This window comes from Colletotrichum aenigma (genome assembly GCF_013390185.1).
Source record: "Colletotrichum aenigma strain Cg56 chromosome Unknown KSG_Cg56_contig08, whole genome shotgun sequence".
In the NCBI taxonomy this organism is placed as follows: domain Eukaryota; kingdom Fungi; phylum Ascomycota; class Sordariomycetes; order Glomerellales; family Glomerellaceae; genus Colletotrichum; species Colletotrichum aenigma.
Genome location: NW_023500914.1, coordinates 42534 through 68025, shown reverse-complemented (window position 1 = coordinate 68025; position 25492 = coordinate 42534). Strand labels below are relative to the sequence as shown.

General features: G+C 54.8%; 9 protein-coding genes across 9 annotated transcripts; 5 read left to right on the top strand and 4 right to left on the bottom strand.

Moving 5' to 3' along the window:
- Positions 1 to 396: 396 nt before the first annotated feature.
- On the bottom strand, positions 397 to 2298 carry patE-0 (Dehydrogenase patE; the record flags this gene model as incomplete). Its single annotated transcript, XM_037326815.1, has 1 exon — positions 397 to 2298. One exon carries the CDS (start codon positions 2296 to 2298, stop codon positions 397 to 399), a length of 1902 nt encoding a protein of 633 aa, XP_037173949.1.
- An 853-nt stretch (positions 2299 to 3151) lies between these two features.
- On the top strand, positions 3152 to 4128 carry CGCA056_v011568 (uncharacterized protein; the record flags this gene model as incomplete). Its single annotated transcript, XM_037326814.1, has 2 exons — positions 3152 to 3566; positions 3632 to 4128. 2 exons carry the CDS (start codon positions 3152 to 3154, stop codon positions 4126 to 4128), a joined length of 912 nt encoding a protein of 303 aa, XP_037173948.1.
- A 944-nt stretch (positions 4129 to 5072) lies between these two features.
- vioD-1 (Capreomycidine synthase) lies at positions 5073 to 6317 on the top strand (the record flags this gene model as incomplete). The annotated part of the gene is made up of 2 exons (XM_037326813.1): positions 5073 to 5558; positions 5607 to 6317. 2 exons carry the CDS (start codon positions 5073 to 5075, stop codon positions 6315 to 6317), a joined length of 1197 nt encoding a protein of 398 aa, XP_037173945.1.
- A 178-nt stretch (positions 6318 to 6495) lies between these two features.
- Positions 6496 to 7140, bottom strand: CGCA056_v011566 (uncharacterized protein; the record flags this gene model as incomplete). The annotated part of the gene is made up of 1 exon (XM_037326812.1): positions 6496 to 7140. The coding sequence occupies one exon, from the start codon at positions 7138 to 7140 to the stop codon at positions 6496 to 6498; it is 645 nt and encodes a 214-aa protein (XP_037173681.1).
- A 1478-nt stretch (positions 7141 to 8618) lies between these two features.
- Positions 8619 to 10159, bottom strand: CGCA056_v011565 (2-methylcitrate synthase; the record flags this gene model as incomplete). Its single annotated transcript, XM_037326811.1, has 3 exons — positions 8619 to 9114; positions 9169 to 10046; positions 10112 to 10159. 3 exons carry the CDS (start codon positions 10157 to 10159, stop codon positions 8619 to 8621), a joined length of 1422 nt encoding a protein of 473 aa, XP_037173946.1.
- Positions 10160 to 11410: 1251 nt separating this feature from the next.
- Positions 11411 to 13266, top strand: CGCA056_v011564 (2-methylisocitrate lyase; the record flags this gene model as incomplete). Its single annotated transcript, XM_037326810.1, has 2 exons — positions 11411 to 11813; positions 11873 to 13266. 2 exons carry the CDS (start codon positions 11411 to 11413, stop codon positions 13264 to 13266), a joined length of 1797 nt encoding a protein of 598 aa, XP_037174414.1.
- Positions 13267 to 13583: 317 nt separating this feature from the next.
- Positions 13584 to 14949, bottom strand: fabG-6 (3-oxoacyl-[acyl-carrier-protein] reductase FabG; the record flags this gene model as incomplete). The annotated part of the gene is made up of 3 exons (XM_037326809.1): positions 13584 to 14237; positions 14592 to 14730; positions 14879 to 14949. The coding sequence occupies 3 exons, from the start codon at positions 14947 to 14949 to the stop codon at positions 13584 to 13586; spliced, it is 864 nt and encodes a 287-aa protein (XP_037173683.1).
- A 3394-nt stretch (positions 14950 to 18343) lies between these two features.
- Positions 18344 to 19993, top strand: glnA2-0 (Type-1 glutamine synthetase 2; the record flags this gene model as incomplete). Its single annotated transcript, XM_037326808.1, has 4 exons — positions 18344 to 18773; positions 18842 to 19142; positions 19195 to 19884; positions 19990 to 19993. The coding sequence occupies 4 exons, from the start codon at positions 18344 to 18346 to the stop codon at positions 19991 to 19993; spliced, it is 1425 nt and encodes a 474-aa protein (XP_037173682.1).
- A 3876-nt stretch (positions 19994 to 23869) lies between these two features.
- LAE1-8 (Secondary metabolism regulator LAE1) lies at positions 23870 to 25129 on the top strand (the record flags this gene model as incomplete). Its single annotated transcript, XM_037326807.1, has 3 exons — positions 23870 to 24863; positions 24913 to 25039; positions 25096 to 25129. The coding sequence occupies 3 exons, from the start codon at positions 23870 to 23872 to the stop codon at positions 25127 to 25129; spliced, it is 1155 nt and encodes a 384-aa protein (XP_037173685.1).
- Positions 25130 to 25492: the final 363 nt, after the last annotated feature.

Genomic DNA, 25492 nt, shown 5'->3' with positions numbered 1-25492 from the left:
ATATGGCTTTTGAAATCTCACCGTAAAGGCAATTGCCCATCACATACGTCTATACACCCGCAAAAGAATATCGTGACGCTAACAAATCAGACAGATGCATACCTGGAGGGTTTTCCACCTTGCAGCTGAGCGATGCCTGTGTTCTTCTGGCTGAAAAATACAGAGAAATGGTTCGTCCTTTACCTTGATAGACATCCAATACGAATTCGTTGCAGACACGCTTGGGTTTGAAAACATCACGCCACGCTGGCCAACAGCAGGACGATCTCTCATCGGTAGTGGACTGTATCATCATAATCGTGGCGGTAGAAGTATCCTCGAACTTGGGTCGACGGTCGAATTGAGTTCGCATTTTGGTGGATATGCTTGCATGAGAAATATACAGATCATTTTCTACTACATGTCTCGAATAACCGAGTCCGCTATCTTCTCAGCAAAGGCGTATATGAGTGCTTGGGGATGTCCAGGCGGTAGTAGTGCCATCGAACTCGCATCCACGACGCGAAGCTTGTCAACCCCAATCACCCTGGCCAAGTTATCTGTCACAGCTGTCGGATCATCTCGGTGTCCCATACGTGCAGTGCAGGAGGCATGCATAACCGCCATCACGCTTGACCGAATGGTAGCCAGAATTTCCTCGTCCGTCTTCACATCTGCGCCTGGCCAATACTCTGCATCGCTAGCGCGAACGCTTCGCACCGCATCCGTGTTGAAGACATCGCGAATACGCTTGTACATGGCCACCGCGACCTCCAAGTCACCTGGATGGGTCAACCAATTCGGATTTACGAGCGGATGATCCGAGGGTGAGTTGCTGGCAAGTGATACGTTGCCTCTGGAGAGGGGCGCAGCCAACGCTGCAATGATGGCAGCGTACATTTTCCCATCCTTTGGCTGATCAAACCATGGAATGTTGAAGGAGCCGATATGGCCCGCAGCCGGGAAGTACTCGATATGAGGCCAGTCTTTAGGGAAAGATAGAAGCTGAGACCAGGTTGACTCGCTCAAGTTGGCGCTGTTGGGCATTCTCTCCCAGGCCAGGAACTCGGCCACATTGCTTGTCAGTGGACCTGTCTGGGTGAGTCCATAATCTAGGACGGCTTTAGAAAGAGCGACAGGATCCCCGAGAACTTTGTTGAGTGTGTCGAAGGTCACCTGGTATGTTGGGCCGAATAGCGCGTGATCAGTGAGGTTGCGTCCCACCCCTGGACGGTCTGCGATGACATCAATGTCGTGCTCTACAAGATGCTCTGCAGGTCCAATACCAGACAACATCAAAAGTTGTGGTGTGTGAATGGCACCGGCTGAAAGAATGACCTCCTTCTTCGCAGTAATCATATGCTTCAGCTGACCCAGGGCAGTGACCTCAACGCCAGTGGCTTTCTTGTCTTCATCAAAGAGCACCTTGTTGGCTCGAGTACCCAGGTAGACCGTGAGCTTGTCGCTAATATTGGTATTTCTTGCCGCATAAATGAATTCAGCCGAGGTAGACCGGACCTGTGCTCCGGGATCTATCGTTGTCTGAGCATAATGGTAACCATCCAGCACGCCCTGATTGAAGCGGTCCGTCAACGTCATTCCGAGCGCCTCAAACCCCTTGGCTGCCCATGTTGACCATACGGGTGTCCAGTTGGCGTAAGTCACCTGAATGTGAGAGTTCGATGATGCATCGAAGTCGTTCTCGGAGTATGTGGTAGTTGCATTCGACAGGCGGGTTTTGGTGTTTGGAGGCGTGAACGTAAAGCTTTTCCGGAAAAATGGGAGAAACTGGTCGAATCTGTAACTATCATCACCAACAGCATCGGCCCAAGCGTCCAATGCGCCACGGTTCGGTCGATGATGGATCATAAAGTTCAGAGCCGATGTGCCACCAAGACACTTTCCCTGCGGGTAGTGCATCTCGCGGCCCCCGGCACCAACTTGAGGGACAGTTTTCAGCCCATAGTCCACGGTTGGTATGCTGTCGACTGGGTTGGATCCGACGCCGATGATGTCGCCGAGAGGTGCAGGTCCAATGATGGGTTTGCCAACTTGGTAAGAAAGCCCGGCCTCGACAATGGCGACGGTATGACCAGCTTCTGCAAGACGGTAGGCAATGGTGTTGCCAGCCGTGCCGCCCCCGACAACGACATAATCGTATGCCTGTTCTAGACCGACTGTACCTGTGAGACTGCCCAGAGACGTATGAACAAGACCATCCAGTGTTGTCCAAATGCTGCCGGTGATGGGCTCGAGTACCGGATCAAGTACGGGAAGTGCTGTGACTGATGAAAGAATTAAGAATTTAAAGAGAAGCATTTTGAGACCGAGTGAGAAGGTGCAGGCGAGTTGCATCTGGATGGGGATGACATATTGGAAACGAAAGAGTTTTATAGAGAAATAGCCAAGCTTGTGTCCAGCATTCAAACAGTTACACCGTCCGGCTGACTTCCGATGTTTGTGTGACGGAAGGCTGCAGCTTCCCGTCCGCCATCATTGGTGGTTATTTCCCATTTGCCGGAATTCCGTTGATCATTCCCAATTGAACCACCTTTACAAACATATTGGCCTCCTAGCAGGGCACAAGAGTCAGTGCAACAAGAATGAATCCGAAGATGCCGTGTGTGTCGTCTCTTCGGTCTCCATTGCCAGCGTACCCTGGATCCACTGTCTTTGCCCTACAGCGTAACATTTCCACTTGAGACTGACAATCCATACGCCGGTGTAACCCTCCGCAAGCACTGACGCCCTTCGCTAATTGGTTATAACGTCGAGAAGACATGGGGGGCACGCGGGTTTGACAAGGGCAGTGTAAGCAGTGCTAGGGATACTTGACGAATTGAGTTGCCAGAACTGAACTTGTGGATATGCGGGCCAGCGGATTGTCAATTCTGACAAGAATCACAGAAATGGGGATCTGCGAAATCATAAGTGAGCTTCGAATGAATTTCCGCATTGACACCCTGATGAGAGGGTCCATGGCGATGTACTTGCCGTAAAAGGGCCTGCCACTCACACACTGCCGAGAGCCTTATCGAAGGGTTGAGGGAAATCCCTGGCTGAGCAAGTTCGCAAGCCAAATTTGAACCAACAAATGTGTATTTAACGATTGTGCTGCCCTGTAATCTTAGCGTGTTGGTTTGGGTATTGCCATCGGTATCTCGACACCACCATGAAGTTCAGTGCTTCGTTTCTGTTCGTTGTCTTTGCTGGGCTATCTGCGGCCCAGTGGGACAACAACTCAACCGCTCCGATTGAACTTGCGCCTGCACCATGGACTTTGAAGGGCACTGTCTACTCCATCACCCTGGTCCCTCTGTCGGATGACCTTCCGAACAAGGCATTTCCACCTCTGGAGCGACAGTATGCTTCGGCTACCGAGGGCGAGTATCTGGGTATTTTGGGAATGATTCAGATCATTCGATACAGCGAGAGCCCTGTCGGACCGTATGATGAACTGCTCATTGTGCCTGGGTTCTTCAAGTACAACCACACCAACGCCGAGGGTGAACGCGAAGAGAAGAAGAATGTCAGGGTCAGCCGCATCTATGTCAGCCAGAAGTACACCTGCTGGAACGGAAGAGCGAGTATGTTTCAACTGGTTGCACCCGTCGCCTTTACTCAGTCGGATCAAATCACTAATGAATCACAGACTGGAACATCCCAAAGCATTTGGCTCGTTTTGACTGGACTGAGAAGGAGAATGGTGAAACCACGGTCAAAATCTTCCCGCATGATACCACGGGCGATCTGAGCGAACTTATGCCCGCGATGAAGCCTTGGTTCAAGGCTACATTCAAGCCAGACTTGGTGAACGTTTTGCCTTTCAGTACCGATCTGTACAAGATACTCGGAGTCAACGCGACCCTGGCACAGCCGCCTTTGCCGTCCGCAAACAGTACCTATGGAGAACTGGCAGGTACGGATCACTGGGCGGCCACTGTGCCAGGCCAGGTGACTGACAACGCGTCTTTGGGCGTTTATGACCTGGATCAAGGAGATGGGGACGTTGAAGAGGGCAAGAACACCAACGCGGTGGGCGATGAGTACTTCCCAAACTTCTGGCCAGGACTTCTGCGTTTCAATGCAGGAATCAAACTCGAGAACGCGACCATCACTTTCAGTGAACCCGAGATTTGGTCCAACTGATCTCTTTACTAGCGGCATCACTGCATCAGGGACCAGGGTCGCTTTTTTTTTTCTGCAACGCGATCTGTTCGGAGTCATATTCTGCCCTCGAAAAACGAAAAACCAGTCGTGGCGTTATGAGAGTGTCATTGAAGGACTACGATGTCGGCGTGTGGAAGTTGCCTAAGGGCGAGAAGAAAGTCATTATTTCGTACATAATATAACATGTTTCCGCACCAAGAGTAGGCACCCATTTCAAAAGTGAAGAAAAGGGGAGAGGAAAAATGACATCAAAGATCTGTTGAAAAACTGCGCAGCACTAGGTGCTGGTGGAAGGGCACGGATGAGTTGTCCCTCATTTGGGCTAACCCCTCAAGTTTGCCGGAGTTTACTTCTTAGATGCCGGTAGGTGAGATGTGGAGACTTCTAGAAATGGAAATTTAGGCGTCCAAGCCAATGAGATGTAAGTAATTCAATGGTTAGTCGGCGCTACTGCTGTCTTTCATATGGCAGACAGAATAACTTGTTCAAGTTCGGTTCCATCGGACAAATTCCTGAGTCTCAGGCGACTTTCTCGAGCTTCTGCGCTCCTCGGAGTTCGTCCATACCTGCTTTTCGATGCCTGACTCCAACTAAAGCTCGTCTCGAGTTGCCTTCCGAAGGTCGCCAAGTGGGGTCGACTTCGCGCGGTCTCATGTCTTGAGCTTGACAAGACCACCGGGAGGGTGCGACGGGAGGGCGCGAATTGTCAATCAAGACGCTGCTAAGTGGAGTTGACAATCTTGTTCGACGATTGAAGAGGGAGTGCGCAAGATCCTGAAACTATTTAAAGGTTTCGCCGTCGACACCACCCACCAGACGTCTTACTTCCTAGATTTCGGGTAATCGACACTCTCCCTTAGTAGTAAAACTCTGCCCGCGGTTGCTCCTCTCCCAGATTCAATCACCAACTATAACCCGACATCATGGTTCAAATCAAGCCTTTTGAGGTGGAGGAATGGATGGATCGCCTGGAAACCACGCCAGGAGTCCTCAATCTTGCCGAGACCTGTTGCGAGTCAGTGTCTATTCAAGAACTCACGCAGTTATGTTCCGACCCTACCGTTCCCAGCCCGCTTGACATAGCAACCCGACGACTCACTTATGGAGCAATCTATGGGTCGGAAGAAACGCGCCAAAACATTGCCAATCTGTACCGAGATGAGGCTTCGGAGGACCTTCCCAGCGACCAGGTTGTCGTCACTCAAGGAGCCATAGTCGCCAACTTCCTTCTCCTGTACAGTCTCGTCGGCCCAGGCGATCATGTCATCTGTATCTACCCCACGTACCAACAGCTCTATGAGGTCCCCAAGAGCCTTGGGGCGGAGGTCACTCTGTGGAAGACGAAGCCAGAGAATCGATACATTCCCGACGTTAAGGAGCTTGAGGGGTTGGTTCAAAAGAACACAAAGGTTTGAATCACGAGCGGTCAATTAGTAGCTAAGCTAACATCTCACCAGATGATCATCATTAACAACCCGAACAACCCTACCGGAGCGACAACGCCAAAGTCAGTCCTGCTTGATATTACCGACTTCGCCAAAGCTAGGGGCATCATCGTTATGGCGGACGAGGTCTACCGCCCTCTCTTCCACAGCCTGCCTGAGGGGAAAACCGTTCCCCCATCTATCCTGTCCCTGGGATATGAAAAGACGGTTTCCACATCGAGTATGTCCAAGGCATTCTCTCTCGCAGGCATCCGCCTTGGGTGGATTGCGTCCAGAGACCCAGCCATCATCGATGCCATCAAGAGCGCCCGGAACTACATCACTATCAGCGTTTCCCAACTGGACGACAGAGTGGCAGGATACGCGCTCTCAGATGCGGTGAGGCCGAATCTTCTGAAGAGGAACATTGAGCTTGCGAGAACCAACCTTGCTCTCGTTGAGGACTTCATCAACAAGCACAGTTCTTCCTGCTTCTGGGAGATCAAACCCACTGCAGGCACCACTGCCATGATTGGTTTCAAGAGAAACGGCAAGCTCGTGAACGACGCCGATTTCTGCCTGGACATTCTGAAGGCCACCGGCGTCCTTGTCATGCCAGGCTCAACCTGCTTCGGGCAAGGGGTTGAGTTTGAAGGGCAGATGCGGTTCGGATATGTTTGTCGCACAGACGTGTTGAAGGAAGGATTGGAAAAGCTTGGCAAATATCTTGAAGAAAGCTCGTGATTTTCACCATATTGGGGATTTGGTCTCGGTCTCGTATACAGGCTTGATTGACTTGAATTTCGCATCTTGACTATGAACTAGTACTGAATAACATGAAAGAAATACCTCAACCCTGTTTGTTGTCTCGAAGAAGTTGATGTCACGTAGGTTGGCTTGTTTGGCCAATCATGTAAAATGATCAGGCCTTGCAGGCTTGCCATTTTACGTTAACCTGCTGGGTAAAGGCAACAGTAGCGTCATCGTCAGTGATGGCACCATAAGACGTCGCATTCTTTGAAGTCAGGGCAATACGGTTGTTGACGTTGAGAATGCCCGTTGCGCCGCATGGGGCCCAGATAATCGATGCAGTCGGGATGCTATCCTGCTTGGTGTACACCTGTCCATCTTTCCAGATGCCCCCACCAGAGATGGAGGTCTGAGTGGTGGTCGTGGATGAAGCATCTTGAGAGAAGAAGTAGGTTGAGAAGAACGTCCCAGTGACTCCCTCGTCGAGCTGGGCATAGCCGTGATAGGTGCTCTCCACGACGGCGAACTGAAAGCCACCAGGGTACTTGAGACTCAGGTGGAGGGCGCAGTTCTTGGTACGGTCGGCAATGGAGAGTCCGGGGCCAATGTAGGTCTGGAAACGGTCGAAGCCAAAGGTGATGACGGTGCGGTCAGGGGAGATTGTGGTTGAGACGGAGCCCTGGGGGCAACCGCTGCCGGAGAAGCTGGAGCCGACGATCTGAATCTCTTTGGGGTCGGGGGTGTCCGAGATGCCTGTCGGCCCAAGTGGCGTGGCAGCGACGAGAACGGGGAGAAGGAACAAGAGAAAGTTCTTCATTGTGATTATCTGTGTCGAAGTATGAGATGGGAATCAAGGATGGAGAGGTGGTGCTACTACTGCGTGATAGGAAACACTGGAACCACTTGCTTATTTATACGTAAGATGATACTGCTAGATTCATAAAAAGCAGCGTTTAGGATTCCAATGAGGTAGGCTATTCTGGTGTCCTTGACAAGGACCAAGCGAAACCGTGAGGATTCGGGTCACGATACGAGGTTCGCGGCACGAATCAATGCCACTACTTCATGCAAAAGGCCCATCTGATTCTCATACATTAACTTCAATTTTTACCGAAGTCCATCCACGCTTGCCTATTCCAGTGTCCGTACTGTTGTACCAAAAAGGCCTCAGCACTTTTAATTGGTCATGCTGCAACAGAATGTCGGCCAATTTGCGGTTGAAAGGATGCAAATGAATCGAAATTGAACCAAATCCGCTATTTCCTGGAGCTTGCAGAAACGCCCGAGACTATTGAGGAACTTTCTAACATGCATGAGCGCCTCGTGAGGGGTGCCTCTGTACTGTTATCTTCAACATGGATAATGAGGAGGCTGTTTGGAACCTGAGCTGGTGTGTGATTTGATCTATCAACGTGCCTCTGACATGGAGAAGTTTCTAGTTATTTCTTTCCTCCTCAATCTTCATTGGAGCATGTTTGGAACATTGGCTTACACAGATGCGGCATTATGAGTCTGACCTGCCGGTGCTCCTCAGAGTAGTTGATGGATCTCTCTCATACGACTTGCGATGGATTCTTAACACACCCCATGTTCGAACCGAGAGTTCATACGGTGATACCACCCAGCGCCAAAGATTGAAGCTCCATACTAACCGTATTCAGTAGGAGGACCCTGAATATCCGGCGCGTACCGAGGATCAGTCTTATTGGGCGAGCCCGGTTAATAGTAATGGCTGTTCCGACTTCGCTAGATAGTATGAGCCCAGCGGCACGGTAGCGCCTCGATGGTCTCAGCTTACCGGCTGAATTGCTACTGACAATCAACTCCGAGGCCGTGTTCGGCTGGCAAATATGCTCTCGATATTAAGTTGCGTGAAGCTGAGCAGGAGGCCCCAACACGAGATGCAGGTAATATCAGGCCTCGTCGTGGTGTCCGCTATATCGAATGGTGCCGAAGCCATCAAGTGACCTTTGTGGATTCATTTACGTACACCCAACAGTTGATTGCTACGTCCATGTTTCATCCCAAGTGGCATTGCAGTGACTGGCCACGAGGGAACTGGGCTGTTGCTGTAACCTTCTACGCTCTCATGCATCAATAGCAATTGTGGATGGGCGAGTCGAGAACCTCCCTTAATCTCGAGATGCGGGTCACATGGTAGCAAACGCCGGCATATTGAGTAACATCCAATTCGAACTTTACAGTGAACTCCGGCTAGATCTAGACAGCATGACTTTACGTGATTCATTTTAGGAAGACTTTTCCACGTTCACTCATTTTCCTTCATTCCCTCTCTTAAGCACCCTCAACCTGCTTGAGGATACCCTCCAAGTTGATGCTCTTGGGGCGCTCAATTGGCAGGCCGAGAGCGCGGTCCCAGATGAGCTGTGCAAGGGGGCCAAGACCACGAGAGACGCCGAAGGTGGCGGTGTAGTAAAGCGTCTCGTGGAAGCCGTAGTGGTGGAAGAGGACACCTGAGCTAGAGTCGACGTTGGGGTAAGGGTTCTTGGTCTTGCCATGCTTCTTGAGGACCTCAGGAGCGATGCGGCTGTTCTTCTCCACCAGCTGGAAGACTGGGTCCTGAGCAATCTCGGGTCGCGCGGCGGCGTAGTCCATCAAGGCCTCGAAACGGGGATCGGGCTTGCGGAGAACGGCGTGGCCATAGCCAGGAACGACTCTGCCGGAGTTGAGAGTAGACCACAGGTAGTCGTTGACGTCCTTGTCAGAGTAGGATTTGGGGATGTTGTCCTTCATCTGGAGGATCCATCGGAGAACTTCCTGAGCGGCGAGTCTAGTTTCTGTTAGTTACTGCTTGGGGAATCGGGCTCAACAATGCTCAACTCACCCGTGAAGAGGTCCGGCAAGACCCTGCAGACCGGCGCTGTAGCTGAGGAAGACATCGCTGAGAGCGCTGCCAACCAAGTGGGTGGCGTGGGCGGAGACGTTGCCTCCCTCATGGTCACCGTGGAGGGCGAGGTAGAGCCTCAGAAGATCCTGGAAGTTCTCGTTCTTCTTGCCGCCCTTTCCAAGCATAGCAGCGAAATTGTAAGACCAATCCTGCTCGAGGTCGACCTCGGCAGGGAGAGCACCGCCGCCCTTGTAGGAGTTCTGGTAGATCTTGGCGGCAATGGTGGGAAGCTTGGCCAGCAGAGAGATGGCGTCGTCAAAGGTTGGCTCCCAATAGTCGGCCTTGTTGAGACCCTGCTCGTAGGCCTTGGCGAATTTGGAAGTGTAGTTCAAAGAAGAGACGGCAATGGCGAACTGGGTCATAGGGTGCAGGTCTGTGGGGAAGTCGTCGAGCATCTTGTTCACGAATGCGGGAAGCTGAGCCTGTTCGGCGAGCTCTCGAGAGAACTTGCGAACTTGGTTTGTGGAGGGGACCTGGCCGGTCAGGAGAAGCCAGAACATGGCCTCGGGGAGCATCTCTGTTCCCGTCTTTCCCTTGGGGAGCTCCTTTTGGCAGTCCTTGATGGTTCTTCCGTGGAAGCGAATGCCCTCGTTCGCGTCGAGGACTGAGCCCTCCCAAACCATGGCCTTGAGACCGCGCATGCCGCCGAGGGTGTTCTCGACCTTGACCTCGCCAATGACTTTGTCGGAGTGGGCCTTGACCTTCTTCAGGAGCTCCCGCTTGGCCGGGATGACCTGCTTGAGGGTGGTCTTGAGGTCTGGTTCGGAAGAAGAGGAGTACTGGCGGGCATTGAGAGCAGAGCGAGCTGCCAAGGGCTTGTTCGAGTTAGCCTTGAGTGTTTTGAAGTTGAGCGAAGCTCGATATGGGCTTGTCAACATACCCGCAGAGCTCCCAGAGCTCTGGTGCTTCGCGTGACGTTCATCGCCATTGTGTAGCCGGTCGCGAGGGAGCTCAAGGGAGAGAGGAGCAGTGAAGGAGGGGTATTTGGCGGGGTGAAAGTGACGGGGAAGAAGCAGCCCTATGTAAAAAAGCTTGACTGATATCAGACCTGCTGTCTCACGCTGGCTAGGTCAACGGATTGAATTGCTAAGTTGGATGGTTATGATTTGGGAGGAAGCTGTGACGGCGGTGGAAGAATTGGAGGACGAGAAAAGAGACAAAGATGCTCTGGGAACCTCTTGGAGGCGGCGTACCTGGTACATGGCCGACACAGCTTACCTTACCTTACCTACCTACCTTAGGCCGAGACAGACCATGAGTTTAGCCCGAGGTTGGAGAAGCCTGGGCCAGGAGCATTGACGCGCTCCAAGGGGGTTGCCATGCTTGTACCAGAGCAACATGCATGGGAGCTCACTCGGGCTGTTTCTGTGTACAGCATCTCACTGCAAAACACCTCCTCTGAGATACCTTACGGTAGGGTACCTGTTTCCCTAATGCTTTCAACTGAGATAGCAGTACAGGTACCTGTACTGACAGTGGCTGGCAGGTTTCCAGTCCACGGGCACATTCGCCTTGCCGTTATTGCCAGACGAGGAGCATTCTGGCGCAGTGGCAGTGGGGGTTACGGGGGCGGGACCCCAGCTTTTCCCACCTTCCTCCTCCACGATTAGCGGGTAGCGGGCAGCGCGGGCAGTGCGGGTTGACCTCACTGAGGAGCTCGGTGCTCACTATCCGTGCCCCCTCACTGGCTGCGGGAGACGGCGACCCCCCCCGGAAGTGGCCTACGTCTGAGGGGAAGAGGGACTGGACCGAGGCAAGCCGAGGGGCTCTGGCGGATCAGAGGCATGTCAATTGGCCAATCGATCGCAGTGTCCCTTCTGGGTCTTCACGTGGGCTGCGCGGCTGTCTCTTTGCCGTTGCTTACCAAGGCCCAACCCTCGCTTTTGCCCGGCTAACTGTGGCCGACATTGTTTTACGTATTATCCATCTTATTCCCAGCAGACGGTCGAAAGGAATGAGGGCATAGCCATCTCATGTAAGTTGCTTCTACCGAACGCCGAACCGGTTCCGCTCGGATTTGTCTTCTCTCAGTGCAAAAGTCCATGTAGCTGGGAGTATCCGTGTTGCGCCCTTGCTAACTAGGCGGCTGTCGGAATACCCAACCGACAATATTACCCATCCAGAGACTGGTCTCAACCTACGTCCGTCACCTAGCTGTTGCATACCCAAATCAGCCACAATGTTGCGGAGAGCTGCTACACGCGCAGTCTCCCGAAGGACTCCTGTCCTGCGACCGACAGCCACTCCAGCCATTGCCCTGCGCTGCATCTCGACGACCCGCAGCATGGCACAGGCCCCCGCAAACCCCTTCTCTGCAGCTCCGTCCAGCGATGCGTTCCAGCTCCTCCCCGAATCCAGGAAGGCGGGCGCTGCCGAAGACGACCTGTATGAGGCACAGATCAAGGAAGTCGAGACATGGTGGCGGTCATCCAGATACGAGGGCATCAAGCGCCCCTACAGTGCCGCCGATGTTGTCTCCAAGCGTGGGTCCCAGCAGCAGTTCTACCCCAGCTCTGTCATGGCGAGGAAGCTCTTCAACCTGGTGCAAGAGCGCATCGCTGAGGGCAAGCCCATTCACACAAGTAAGAAGCGTCCAGAGCCCGGCGTGATGTCGTTACGGATTACTGATTCTGCGAGGTAGTGGGTGCTATCGATCCCGTCCAGATGACCCAGCAAGCGCCGCACCAAGAGGTCCTCTACATCTCCGGCTGGGCCTGCTCGTCCCTCCTCACATCCACCAACGAGGTGTCCCCCGACTTCGGCGACTACCCATACAACACCGTACCGAACCAGGTCCAACGCCTCGCCAAGGCTCAATCGATGCACGACCGTAAGCAATGGGATGCCAGACGGAAGCTCACACCGGAGCAGCGCGCCAGCACACCCTACACAGACTACCTGCGGCCCATCGTCGCCGACGGTGACACCGGGCACGGAGGTCTCTCCGCCGTTCTCAAGCTCGCCAAGCTCTTCGCGGAGAACGGCGCTGCGGCGGTACACTTTGAGGACCAGCTGCATGGCGGCAAGAAGTGCGGCCATCTCGCCGGCAAGGTCCTCGTGCCTACTGGCGAGCACATCAACCGCCTCAACGCGGCGCGCTTCCAGTGGGACGTCATGGGGTGCGAGAACCTCGTCCTCGCCAGGACAGACTCGGAGAGCGGCAAGCTCATCAGCAGCGCCATCGACGTCCGCGACCACGAGTTCATCCTCGGAGTCGCTGACCCGCAGCTCGAGCCCCTGGCCGAGACCATCCAGGCCATGGAGGCCAAGGGCGCGGCAGGCGCCGAGATTGACTCGTTTGAAGCCAACTGGGTCAAGTCCACAAAGCTTGTGACGTTTGACGAGGCTGCCGTCGCACACATGCAGAAGGAGGGCGTCTCCCAGGCCAAGATCGACTCTTACCTCGAGGCCACGAGCAAGAACCGCGACATGGGCATCTCCCAGCGCCGCAAGCTCGCCAACCAGCACACAAAGAACCCCGTCTACTTCTCGTGGGACATCCCCCGCACCCGCGAGGGCTTCTACCACTTCCGCGCCGGCATGGAGGCCGCCACGAAGCGCGCCATTGCCTTCGGCCCCTATGCCGACCTCTTGTGGGTCGAGACGGGCGATCCGAACGTCGAGGTTGCGTCGAAGCTGGCCAGGGCCGTACGAAAGGTCCTCCCCGGCAAGGGACTAGTGTACAACCTCAGCCCGTCGTTCAACTGGATGGCCCACGGCTTCACGGACGAGACGCTCAAGAGCTTCATCTGGGATATCGCCAAGGAGGGCTTCGTGCTGCAGCTCATCTCGCTCGCGGGCCTGCACTCCAACGCCACCATCACCAACGAGCTGGCGCGCGAGTTCAAGACGGACGGCATGTTGGCGTACGTCAACCTTGTGCAGAGGCGCGAGAAGGAGGGCGGTTGCGACGTGTTGACGCACCAGAAGTGGAGCGGCGCCAGCTACATTGACGGCATCCTCGGGGCTATCCAGAGCGGAAGCTCGAGCAGCAAGAGCATGGGCGAGGGAAATACCGAGAGCCAGTTCCACTGACTGACTATAAAGATACAATCACAAGAAACGAAAAACAGCATTGGGCGGCGTTGAGGATCTGTGTAGCCAAATTTGAATGAACAAAATCAATTGGATATGTTGAACCAAGTACTATGCTTGTAACCCTTGATGCATCACTATGCTGTGTCTTCCCGACGACGAAATCCCACGGACGGTGAAGCATTTCAAGCGTCTATTCACAATTTCATCATCATGACCATCAACCAGTGTCCCCAGCTCTTTACCTAGCGCGCCAAACTCCAGTGCCTTGTATGTTGTTTATCGGAAAATGGTATCGGATCACGTAGCCTATTCGTTCACTGGAGGCTGTTGAGGCTGGCGTTGTTCGCCGGCGCAGCCAACGCGGGACCCTCGGGGGTAACGTAGGCCTTGGTCATACCACCATCGACAACCATGTCGTGGCCGTTGACGAAGCTGGCCTCATCGGAGGCGAGGAAGAGGACGGCCTGGGCCTGCTCGATGGCCTCACCGAAGCGACCGGTGGGGAAGTGAACCTCGCGACGCATGCGCTTGGGGATGTCGTCGCCGAGCCAGTCCTGGAGGAGGGGAGTGTTGAGAGGCGCAGGGCACAGAGAATTGAAGCGGTAACCCTCGCGGGCGTGGACCATGGCGAGCTCGCGGGTCAGGGCAAGGACGGCACCCTTGGAGGCGGTGTAGGCAAGCTGGGGAGTAGCAGCGCCGACGAGGGCGACAACGGAGGCGGTGTTGATGATGGAGCCCTTCTTCTTGCCGGCGCGGCGAAGAGCAAGAACGGCGTGCTTGCTACCGAACCAAACACCCTTGACGTTGATGTTCTGGGTCAGGTCCCAGATCTCCTCGGGCGTGTTGACGGCATCGTCGTCGCGGGCGTGCATGATGCCGGCGTTGTTGAACATGACGTCCACACCGCCCCAGGGGTCGACCGACTCGACGAGGGCCTTGACTTGGTCCTCCTTGGAAACATCGCAGACCTATTGCACCGTGTCCAGTCAGAATTACGGTGTCCCGATTGAATGTGTCGCACAACCCAAAATGGGTGCAATCTCGCGATGTTTCGTGTGTAGGGAAAGGAGGGTGGCACAAGGCGCAATTGACGGATGATGGATGGCGGGGCAATGGCGGGGTAATTATTTTTATTTTGCGGTGTTGGGTCGGCGCAGGATGCGAGACAATCATTTGTCTGGCGCGCATGCGTTTGGTGCAGGTGCAACGTGTTTTTGGGTGACTCGGCGGGTTATCGGAGGGGCGGGAATGGAATCTTCCAAGACATCTCATTCGCTTTGACGCAGGCGCGCCAAGTGCTGTGTGTATAGAGGCAAACGTACCTTGGTGTCGACCTTGGCCGTAGGGACGAGCTGGATTACCTTGGCCTTGGCCTTGTCGAGCGCAGGAGCGGAAATGTCGGCCATCATGACGCTGGCGCCCTCCTTCGCAAAGAGAATGCTGGTCTCGAGACCAATGCCTCTGTTTGGAAAAAGGAACAGTCAGCTTATCGCATCTTGGTGGTTGGGTTGCCGTGCGTATATCTTCAACGCCCAGCCGTTGGGTTCGTCTGAATGCGCCCCTCGTGATAAGGCGGCTAAGAGACTTTAGGGGGAAATTTCTTGCTTACCCAGCAGCGCCGGTGACGACGGCGTTCTTGCCGGCCAGTCTGCCGGTGATTTCGGTCGGAACAGAGCCCATTGTGTCGGTTGGTTGTGAAGGGGTCGTAGGTGGATGTGGTGATGTTGGGGTGCAGGTCGCGATGCGGCGGACGGATGAGTTGGGGTCGTAGAAAGAAGAGCGCCGAGGTTGGGGTATAAGTTTTCTGGGAGATGGCAAGATGAAAAAGAGAAGAAGTTTTGGAAAACACCACGAGACGACGGGCTCTGTTTAAACCAGACCAGGACGGGGTTGGATTAGTAGAATGGAGCGGTGGAAGAAGGGGCAGACGGAGCAGACGGTCTTCACAATGGAACAGATGAGTCAAGGAAATCCGGGGTCCAGGCCCAAGTTCCTGCTGGCCCGGCCACTTTCCATGGCTTACGATAGTCGGATGGATGATACCAGACACCCAAACACCTTTACGTCTACCCTCCTTCGTGCTTGCCTTGCCTCGCCTTAGCCTCCCGTGGCAGATAACACAGAGACATACACGGAGTAGGCACTGGATACATCATACAAGCAAGGGAAGGCGCGTGCGGGAGCGGACGGCGGACGCGGTTCCATATCGCGCTACACATCGGCCCCCTTTCTGGCGATCCTGCATCACGATTAGCTGCCTCGCTGCTTGGATCTGTCAAGAACGTAGCGGAGAGGTTGCACAGGTGCTCTGATAGACTGCAGATCCGACAACGGCGACGCATATCGAGCACCTGAGACGAAAGTCACTGAGGTAGGTGAACCCCAGTCCATCGTCTGCCCCGGGCAAGGCAACAAGGTGGGCTTCGCTTCGTGTCGTGAGATGATTGTGCGCAGAGATCGTGATCAGCCAGCCCCAGCCTCCGCCATCATGTCTATCGCAGGCGACGTCGATTCGTCGGTGAAGCGCAATGCAGCTGCACTGCAAGCATGGAGGAGGATGCCAAAGACGGAAGACAAGAAAGCGTTCGACGGCCGCATCTCCGATATCGCGTTATCTCTTATCAGTGAAACTTGGTTGGCCAGAGGTTCAAAGACCGCCAGGACCGCGCAGGACCGCGCACCGCGGCATGACGGCAACTCAGGAACCAACCCCTCCGTTGCTGATAGAGGGGAACGGGGGAGCCACCGAGGGGCACCAAAAAGTTGGTGGGGCACAGTGAGAGCCCGCAATGAGGGGCAGTGGAGGATGACTGAGGGAGCGCGAGACTTGAAGGTTGATGAATTACATGGTTCTGAATCTCTGAAGCGTGGTTCCCCAGGTTGTGTTTTTTTCTCAGAAGCTTATCAATGAACGTCGGTATATCTATCTCAATTAAGAAATATGGAAACAAACAAAGAAGAAAAGACCCTAGGTGCATCCGAAAGTGCATCTGAGATTCGAGCTAAGGCTGCGGCAGGCCAATGACAGCGACTGGAAGACTCGGACTAGAAGCGAAGGCGACCCGACAGGAAAAGGCACAGACAGTGGTGCCCCCGAATGATCAGACACGTCGCCACTGATGAGTGATCCGGGCGGCAGAATGCATGCATTGGGGATTGGATGCTGGACAGGCACAGGCACAGAGGCGGCTGCTGCAGCTGGTCGGAGGTTGCTGCTGCTTGGCTTGCACAGTAAGAATTCCATGAGTGCACAAGTGCAGTGCAAGAGCAGAAGGAGGCGAGGCGGTCTGGCCTCCCACCCCCCTCCCCAACATTCATCCCATCGTCATGTGGGCGTCTTGGCTCGCAACGGGGGGCACTGTCAAACGTCCTGATGCTTGCAGTCGCCGAAAGGACCGGGCAATCCATTACCATTCGCAAATTCCCCATTCGTGGACCGCAACCGCAGACCGCGAAGTGTCTCGCGATGGACCGCAGACAGGTGCGTTGTCAACCGCGCTTGCTGTCCTGCTGATTGATGGCAGCGGCGGTCAAACGGGTTGAGTTTCTGCCTCTGCGGGGGCGAAGAGCTTGAGTAATGAGAATAGCATCGCGGCAAATGGCGACTGCGGGATGGGGAATGGAAAAGAGGATTACCAGGACACATTACACAACACATCGTGACATTTGCCTCGGTGTAAGTTACGCAGTAGTGGCTATTGTGGGTGGTTAAGTGGGTGGGTGCTGCTTGCCGCGATGCGTGGACCGGAAGTCCCGCAGTCGGCATTCGGAGCGGAGCATCAGGCCAAACAACAGCCAAGAGATCTGGCTTCTCAATCTCGACAGGTCCCTTGCGGTGTCGTGTGCATCGTGTAGGCCACCGGCGGATGACTCGTGGAAAGGTGTTGGAGTTGGTGAGTGTTGGTCCAGACCGAGAGCCTTCCTTCCGTTCGTCAGTCGTCACTGCCATGACAGCGACTCAGGACAAGCACCTCGAGACTTAGTGGAGGTGGGCAAGATGCCCGTCGGTCTGGTATGTGCGTTGCTGCCGTTAATGACGCATGTCCCCGGCCCATCTCTCAATTTAGCGCGCTCTTTGCCCCGAGACGGGACTGGGACTGGGACTGGGACTGGGACTTGCCTTATCGACTGCCAGTGGTCACTGCTGTAATTGAAGGTAATAATACCGACCGCAGCAGGCATTCCCCGCCCCCAACCGAGGGGCAGGCAGGAGCGCGTCTAAATCGCAGAAGGAGCTCTCCAGTGAGTGACCCTCCCCGCCTGCCGTCGGCGTGAAGTCGTGACTTCCATTTCCTGGAGCAAGACCCAAGACCGCACCGCGCGCAAAACAGCAAGAGCTCATGTGAGACCCAATGACACCACGCGGCAGGAAGGAAAGCTTGACACGCTGGGCAGCCGGGGAAAGCCGCTGGCAGCAAACAGGAGACAGCGTCATTGGCAAGGCATGGTAGCTGCGATAGCTGCACCAGCTCCTGCAACTTGCTGCACCGCGCAACCTCCCCAGCGCCCCGGACCGATGTCATGCTCACCCACCTCACCTCCCATTTCTCCAACGTCTCCAAGGCGCAATTCCTTCTCATTGGCCGTCGCATCCTCTTATCGGCCACGGCATCCACACCTGTCCTGCACGCACGGGGGACCTTAGAACCAGGTAAACAGCGGCCCCAGACACCTTGGAGGTCGCTTGTCGCTAAGGCTGGCACGCTGGGTACCTGGGGGTGCTGAGCTGCCTATCTACTCAGCTAAGGTTGCGCCCACGATCCGTCCGGCTCGGCCTCGAGTCCTATCCTGTCGCGCCGTGCCTTGCCTTGTCTTGTCTCGCCTCGCATCTCGCTGTCTCACACCTCTTGTTGTCTGCTCGACCAACTTCTCGCATTCTTACCTCCTTCCATACCTTCATATCCCCTCCGAAACCCCTCAAACTTCCACCCGTTGGTCGCGCATCGCAGAGGGACAGACAGAGACACCAATAGAGACCTCGTCATACCGATACCCCGCCAGATCTACCCGTCTTTCGTCCCATCCGCCTTCATCCAAAGTCAATTGACAGCTTCTCTGGGCGCTCCCATCCAACATGTCGCCGACTGAAGAAACTATCACCGTCGAGTCGCTCCCGGAGCTTCTCAAGAATGACAACAAGGTCAAGCTTGCCGGCATCGATGTCGATGGCATGCTGCGCGGCAAGCTTGTATCCAAATCAAAGTTCTTGTCCATCGCCAAGTCCGGCTTTGGCTTCTGCTCCGTCATTTTCGGATGGGACATGCACGATATGACATACATCAGGGAGCTCAAGATCAGCAACGCCGAGAACGGTTACCACGACTTGATCGCCATCCCCGATCTCCAGAGCTTCAGGCGCATCCCCTGGGAGGACAACGTCCCCTTCTTCCTTGTCGACTTCCACGACCCCGACACCCAGGAGCCCATCTGCGCCTGCCCTCGTGGCCTGCTCAAGACTGCTCTGGGCAAGCTGGAGGCCAAGGGTTACAGCGCCATGGCTGGAGGTGAGCCTTCTTCGATCAGTCGCAGTTCCCCAGCATCGCAATCCTTGCTAACCAATGCTTGCGTGCAGCCGAGTACGAATTCTACCAGTTCAAGACTCCTTCTCGCTCCTCCGAGACCTCGACCTCAACGGCCGGATACCTGCAGGAGAACCCTCCCCACACTCTCCCATCTCTTACCGAGGGCATGTTTGGATACAGTTTGACCAGAACAGTCCATAACAAGGACTACTTCTACGACGTCTTCGAGACCTGTGCTCAATTCAAGTGTGATATCGAAGGATGGCACACGGAGAGTGGCCCTGGTGTTTTCGAGGCCGCACTCGAATTCGGCCAGATCCAGCAAATGGCCGACAGAGCTAGCTTGTTCAAGTAGGTCGACCCAGCATCTCCCGTCGAGGTATAGCTAACGGTGCCTTCGTAGATATGTTGTAAAGTCTGTAGCCACCAAGTACGGCATTACTCCGTGCTTTATGGCCAAGCCGAAACAGGGCCTACCTGGGAACAGTGGCCACATGCATGTTTCCATTGTCGACAACGCGGGCAAGAACCTCTTTGCTAGAGACAGCATCGACGAGAACCCTCCGTACCCCGACGTTGCTGCTCTCTCGGACCTGGGACGCCACTTCTTGGCTGGCCTTTTGGAGGGTCTCCCAGACATCATGCCTCTCCTGGCCCCCACAATCAACTCGTACAAGCGTTTGGTAGAGAACTTTTGGGCCCCGGTGACGGTATCTTGGGGCTTGGAACACCGCGCCGCATCGATCCGTCTCATCGCTCCCCCGACCTCAAAGCCTGGCGCGACCCGATTCGAGGTGCGAGTACCTGGCGCCGATACAAACCCCCACTTCGTCCTCGCTGCCATTCTTGCGCTTGGATGGCGGGGTATTGAGAAGAAGCTGGAGATCCCGTGCCCGCCGCTTGGAAAGGGCCAGGAGATCGGCGGCCAGTCTGACAAGGGTACCAGGCTCGCAAAGAGCCTTCGCGAGGCAAACGACCGGTTCACCCGTAAGGAAAGCATAGCAAGGGAAGTCTTTGGCGACGACTTTGTCGATCATTTTGGAGGAACTAGAGATCATGAAATTCGCCTCTGGGAGGAGGCTGTTACGGATTGGTAAGTACTCACTCCTGAGGAATCCCATGCCCCTTTGCTGGGTGCAACACGGGACCGACCTCGATGTTGCTTTGACGAGATTGCTGACGCCGGTTCCGCAGGGAGGTGAAGCGATACATCGAAACGGTATAAAGGTCCGCGATTTGGCGGAGCAAATTGTTTTACTGCGTTTTCATGGCCAGGATTTCTTTTTGGATATTTCACATCATGTCGGGCCAGCCCGGGAAACACGTCAAGCCACGCGACTATGGAGCTCCAGGCTGCCTAGCTTGCCTTATTGTGACTGGATTGAGCGGGGAGATGAGCTAGATGAGCTGGCATCCCCCACTGCAACTTGGCCGTTGCATCCTCACCGGGTCTCCCCCAACCTGGCTGTTTGCACTAGGTGGCCCTATCTAGATACCCTCATCAAATGCCGATGTATCAATACATGCAGAGCATCTGCGGCAAGTTGGATCTTTTGTTTTCCTGCCTGCAAGAGAGAAGGAATTGGAGCAGAGTTTTGTGACGAGCGGAATGAGATGTCGCGGAAGTGTGCTTGATTGGTGGCGTCGGATGCGCCTTTTGTGACGGCGAAGGTTGTGGTGCAGGCCCCATTGCCACGAGCGAAGGACTGATCCAATCCCAATGTTGACAGCCGCCCCAAGAGACGGCGATGAGACCCATTTTCGCATCTCGCCGAGGCTCGCCGGACTCGTGTCTTTAGCCCTACTTGTCTCAACACACGGATGATGTGACGAAGACGCAGCCCTGAAGGTTGTTGGCCGCTGGAAGCCAAAAAAAGAAGCTTGGGTGCTGATTGGCTTTGGAAGCCCAAGTCGGTGTAGAAGCACCCGTGACAAGTCGAATACGTGAGTCAAGAGAGGCTCAAGTCGGTGTTGGTTCCCTCCTCAAAAGCAATGTAACCCATGAGCTGCGCCTCGAGAACCGGTCGCTCCGACGCCAAAGTCTGAAGCTGGAGAAACTGGCGGGTTTGATCCGCAAAGTCCCGCTCACGCGCGCGGGGAGGCAGACTGACGGCCAGCTCGAGTGAAGTTGTTTGCCGACGGCGCGTCAAGAAGTTGGCCGAGGAAGACATGCAGCCAAGGTTGAGAGATCCATCGCTGCGGCAATTTCGCCGAAGTAGAGCAGCAGAACCATGCGGGATGGAAATCTGGGGCCCTTGTCAGAGCTGTCATAATACCCATCTGCCAGACGAGCAAAACAGGCTGGATATGCGACAGACGTCAATGAGCAGAGAGGCTGAAGCAGTTGCGGGGAGCCGAGAGAGAAAGACAAGACACGGATGCAGATGCGAGTACGTAGAATAATAGAATGAAAACCCTTGATGGAGAAGGAGCATGGAGTTGAAACTAGTGAATCTCTGCCTCACCGCATCGCTTTGGACGCAAACAAACCCCATAATTCATTTCGTCAAATTTCATTTTCCAGCATGTGCCGGGCTCCTCCTTCTCGAATGGCATGAGCATCACATCACCACATTTGACAGGCAAAATGTAGCGTGGCACCCTGGGCGGTTGGGGCTCCCCAGGTAGGCAAGTCACCCTCGTGGCTTTTTTGTGAGGGTGGGCAGCAGTTTCTCCCACAGACTTCTCGCAAGCTTCCGTGCATTGGGGATTGGCCGCGAGTTGCGCCGTCAGGGTACAGTAAGCTGGGTAGGTTGTAGTTTGTGCCGTCTCCGAGGAGGACACTGCATGTTATACAGTCAAGAGGCAAGGCAAGGTTTAGAAGCGCCGTGAACGAGTGATCAGATAGCGACGGGCATTGCTCTTCTCTTTCTCAGAGTCTCGGCGTGAGGTCTTCGTGGTGGTCTACCGCTTCGGGCCGGGCTTCCTGCAGAAGGGCGACAGGGAACCAGCGATCTATGGTGTGGGACTTGTTTGGTTGAAGACCAGGGGCATTTGTGCCTCTAGTCAACCCACTAGTGTAGAGGAAGCAGACTGTAGAAGCGCCCTGCCGACCAAGGTTGCATCCCGCCATGGAGTGAATCTTTTGGGCTGTATTGGGTGGTATCCGGCCGTTGATGGTGACGAATCAGTGCCCGCACAAGAGCAGTGAGACGGGCGAGATGATGAAGTGAGTGCCGCGTTGAGTTTGGATCAGGATGGTTGATCTCATGGGTAGTCCGCCAGATATGCCAACCTACGTACGCAGAGACGGGCGTTCAAGCGCCAGGAGGTTAGAACAAGGTGATGTTATGGCTGATGTGCGCTATGGCCCAGGGTGGGTGAGGCGACGAAGTGGCGTGGGAGGGACGGGACGGGATGAGGGAGATGAGATTGACCTTTGATACTGAACGGGCGAGAATAGGGATCCCATGCACGGAAAAAGATGAGAGAGTTTGGTCGCAGAGATGGCATACGTACGCGTAGGGCGCCTAGACTCAAATCTCACCATCTGACTGGAAAAGAACAACGGCGAACGGTTGAAGAGCCGGGATATGATTTGATTTGATTTCTGATTTTGACTCGACAGGCTGCCCGATTTGCGTTTCCTGTCTCCTCGTCCCTGGCCGACCTGCTCGCGAAGGTCTGAGTGCCTTGCCTTGCCTTACCTTGCCCTACCTTGCCCTGGCGATCCCTCTCTGCTGCACTCATCAGACATTCACCAACACGAAGCCTGCCTGCGTTTTGTATGCTTCGTCTGTCTCCGGACCAGGACCAGGACCAGGACCAGACCATGCCATGCCAGGCCATGTCTGCCCCGGTCCTGATCACCTCTTTCTCCCCTGCAGTTCATCCTTGCTCTCGATTGCAACGGACAGGCCCCGGAGAGATGCCGTTCTCACGTTCCTTTTAGTGCAGCAAGCTTAGGTCGCAGTGTAGATTCTCTCCTGCACATGCAACCCATCCCTCTTGCTGCTGTAGCCAGTGACACCAGCGCCAGCCACAGCCTAACCGCCCCGTTCTTTTCCCTGTCCCCTCTTCGCTGCATGCATATCGGACTTTTGAGAGGGGGTTCTCGAACAATTTTTTCTTCCTCCTCTCCGTCATGTCAATCAACAACCCCCGTATGGCTGGCTGATTATCATGTGCCCCAGGCGGCACACACATCCACCACGTCCCACGTTCCATGGCGGCCCATCCATGGCAATCATGGCATCCAAGCTCCCACTCTTCTGGGGGTAGGTGCTCCGACCGGGATGTGAAAGTGATTTGATGGCGTCAGGTCCTGGCAGCAAGTAGCAGGCCAGCCCAAGAGAAGAAAAAGAAGGGCGTCGAGGTCATTCCATACATTTCAAGGATCAGTCCAACAGGTCGCAAATCCCACGCCCAAGTACCTCACAGTTCCAGTTCCAGTCGAGAAAAGACCGGCCGAGTCTCCGCGGCCGGTCACTGTCACTGCCACTGCTCCTCCGACTCTTGACTCCCTCCATGAGCCCAGCCGTCCCTTCTTCTTTTTCTTCCCTCTTCCCATCCCCCCCCTTTACTCCTGATATTAGCCCTTGCCATTCTCGTCCGGTCTTGTCCTGCGTACTCAGCCAAGCCTTCTTTGCCTTCCTTGTGTCGGTCCCTTTATCTGCACGCCGAGCATTGAAACCAAACCGGCTTCCCTTGTCCTCCACCTCGGCCACTTTCTCCCGACTACCAACAACACCATCAACCAATTCCTACCTTACCCCAAGGAAGACAAAACCAAGGCATCCGCTACCCTTTGACCCATTCGACGTACGCCAGACCAACATTGCCTGTGCCTGAGACACATTCAGGACATCGCCCCTTCTTTCCTCATTACCTCTCTTCGCGGGAATTTTGAAGCCTTTCCACGTGCGCTGTCACCCGCCAAAGACGTACAATCACCTTTTGGGCAGTACAAAGCCCACTAGTGCTGCCACCAACTTTCGATACACCAGAGGGGGAACAGCAATTACAAGTTTAGGTCACGAGCATACCCTCAGCAGAAGAAACGTTGCTACTTTGATCAACAGCCGTCTTGGAATTCTTTACCATCTAGAAGTTCTGGACAGGCTTGCCGCAACGCATCCATGGGGGAAGACGTAGACGCCGTAGCCGGAGACCCAGGCGTCGGCAATAGCACCGGACGCAGGGCCGACCGTACCGGCGCAACCAGAGACCGGGACGACCACAAGAACCGGAGGCGGCATTCCCGGGCAGCTCAGGCACACACCACAGATCGTGACGAAGGCGACGACGGCAATGATGATGATGACGGCGACGACTCGGACGCTGGCTCAGATTACAGCTCCGTTTCGGTGGACGAACTCCCACCTATCCGCTCCTACGGCCACACTTACCACGGGTCCGGTGTTCTTCTCATGCCCAACGATGAATCTGAACGTGCCCGCCTGGAGATCCAGCACCAGCTGTTCAAACTCTGTTTGGAAGGCGGTCTTACGGCTACCAAGCTTCCAAAGGACCGGCCCCTGAACATCCTTGACATTGGCTCAGGGACGGGAAATTGGGCGATTGAGATGGCGCAGCAGTACCCTCAGGCCAGGATTATGGGTGTCGACTTATCAGCAGCACTGTTGCCGACCAACGTTCCCTCGAACGTCGTTTTTGAGGTGGAAGACGCGACAGATCCATGGGATAGGGAAAAGAACAGCCTTGACTTCGTGCACATGCGCAACCTTGTGGGTGGCGGCGTCCCGGAGTGGAAGCCCCTTTTCGAACAGGCGTACGAGCATCTCAAACCCGGCGGCATGATCGAGTTTGCGGAGGTGCGACCGCGGTACTTTGATCTCATCGACAGCAGCTCGGACGAGCCCTCGGCACCGACCAACGAGGAGGAAAAGAATGGCCCTATGGCAGGCTGTCGCGAGTTCGAACTGCGGTTTGCGCAAATGGCACAGATTGCAGGCGTGGATTTTGATCCGATACCCAAGATTCCCAGCATCTTGACGGATGTGGGATTTGAAAAGGTTGGCCGTTGGTCGGACTTGGTGCCGATACAAGCCGTTGGGCACGACGAGAAGATGGTAAGGAAAGGGGCCCAATTTGCCCAGATGCTTGAATATGGTAGGTTTCCCTTCTGATTTGCAGGGCACACGCAGTCACTGACGGACAGGAGGTCTGGAAAACTACTCGTTGGCCGTATTCGCGAAAGGAGGTTGGGACGAGAATGATACCCGGGCCCTCTTGCAGAGAGTCCACAAAGAGTCGCGGGACCCGGCGAACGAGGCTTACGGAAAAGTGTAAGTTGCATTCGAAAACTCTTTCCTAGCGCCCATTTCGCTAATACATCCTCCAGATCTTTTGTCACTGCGAGGAAGCCGATGCAATGATGTTTTTGGAGGATGCTCTGTTTCCAAAGGTTCTGGACAACCGTTCAGGAACGTAAATACTACCTAAAATATAATTGATATCCCAACCTGTGCCAATACACGACAGATGAAGTGAAAATCAAGTCAACAATGGGTAATTTGCCTCACGCCAGGACTACATGGTCCCGGCGAGTCGCATCCTGCGCCTCCATATCCCCCGCCATCAGCATTTGCCGACATGATAGTTTCGATCGGCCTTTGAAGACCCGAGCAGACTCGGGCTTTCTTCGGCGGCAGCCGACGTTGCACTAGGATTCTCCATATGCTCGAATCACAGCGGCATCTCCTTGTTTTTGATATGCATAAAGACGTGTCCAGCCAGAG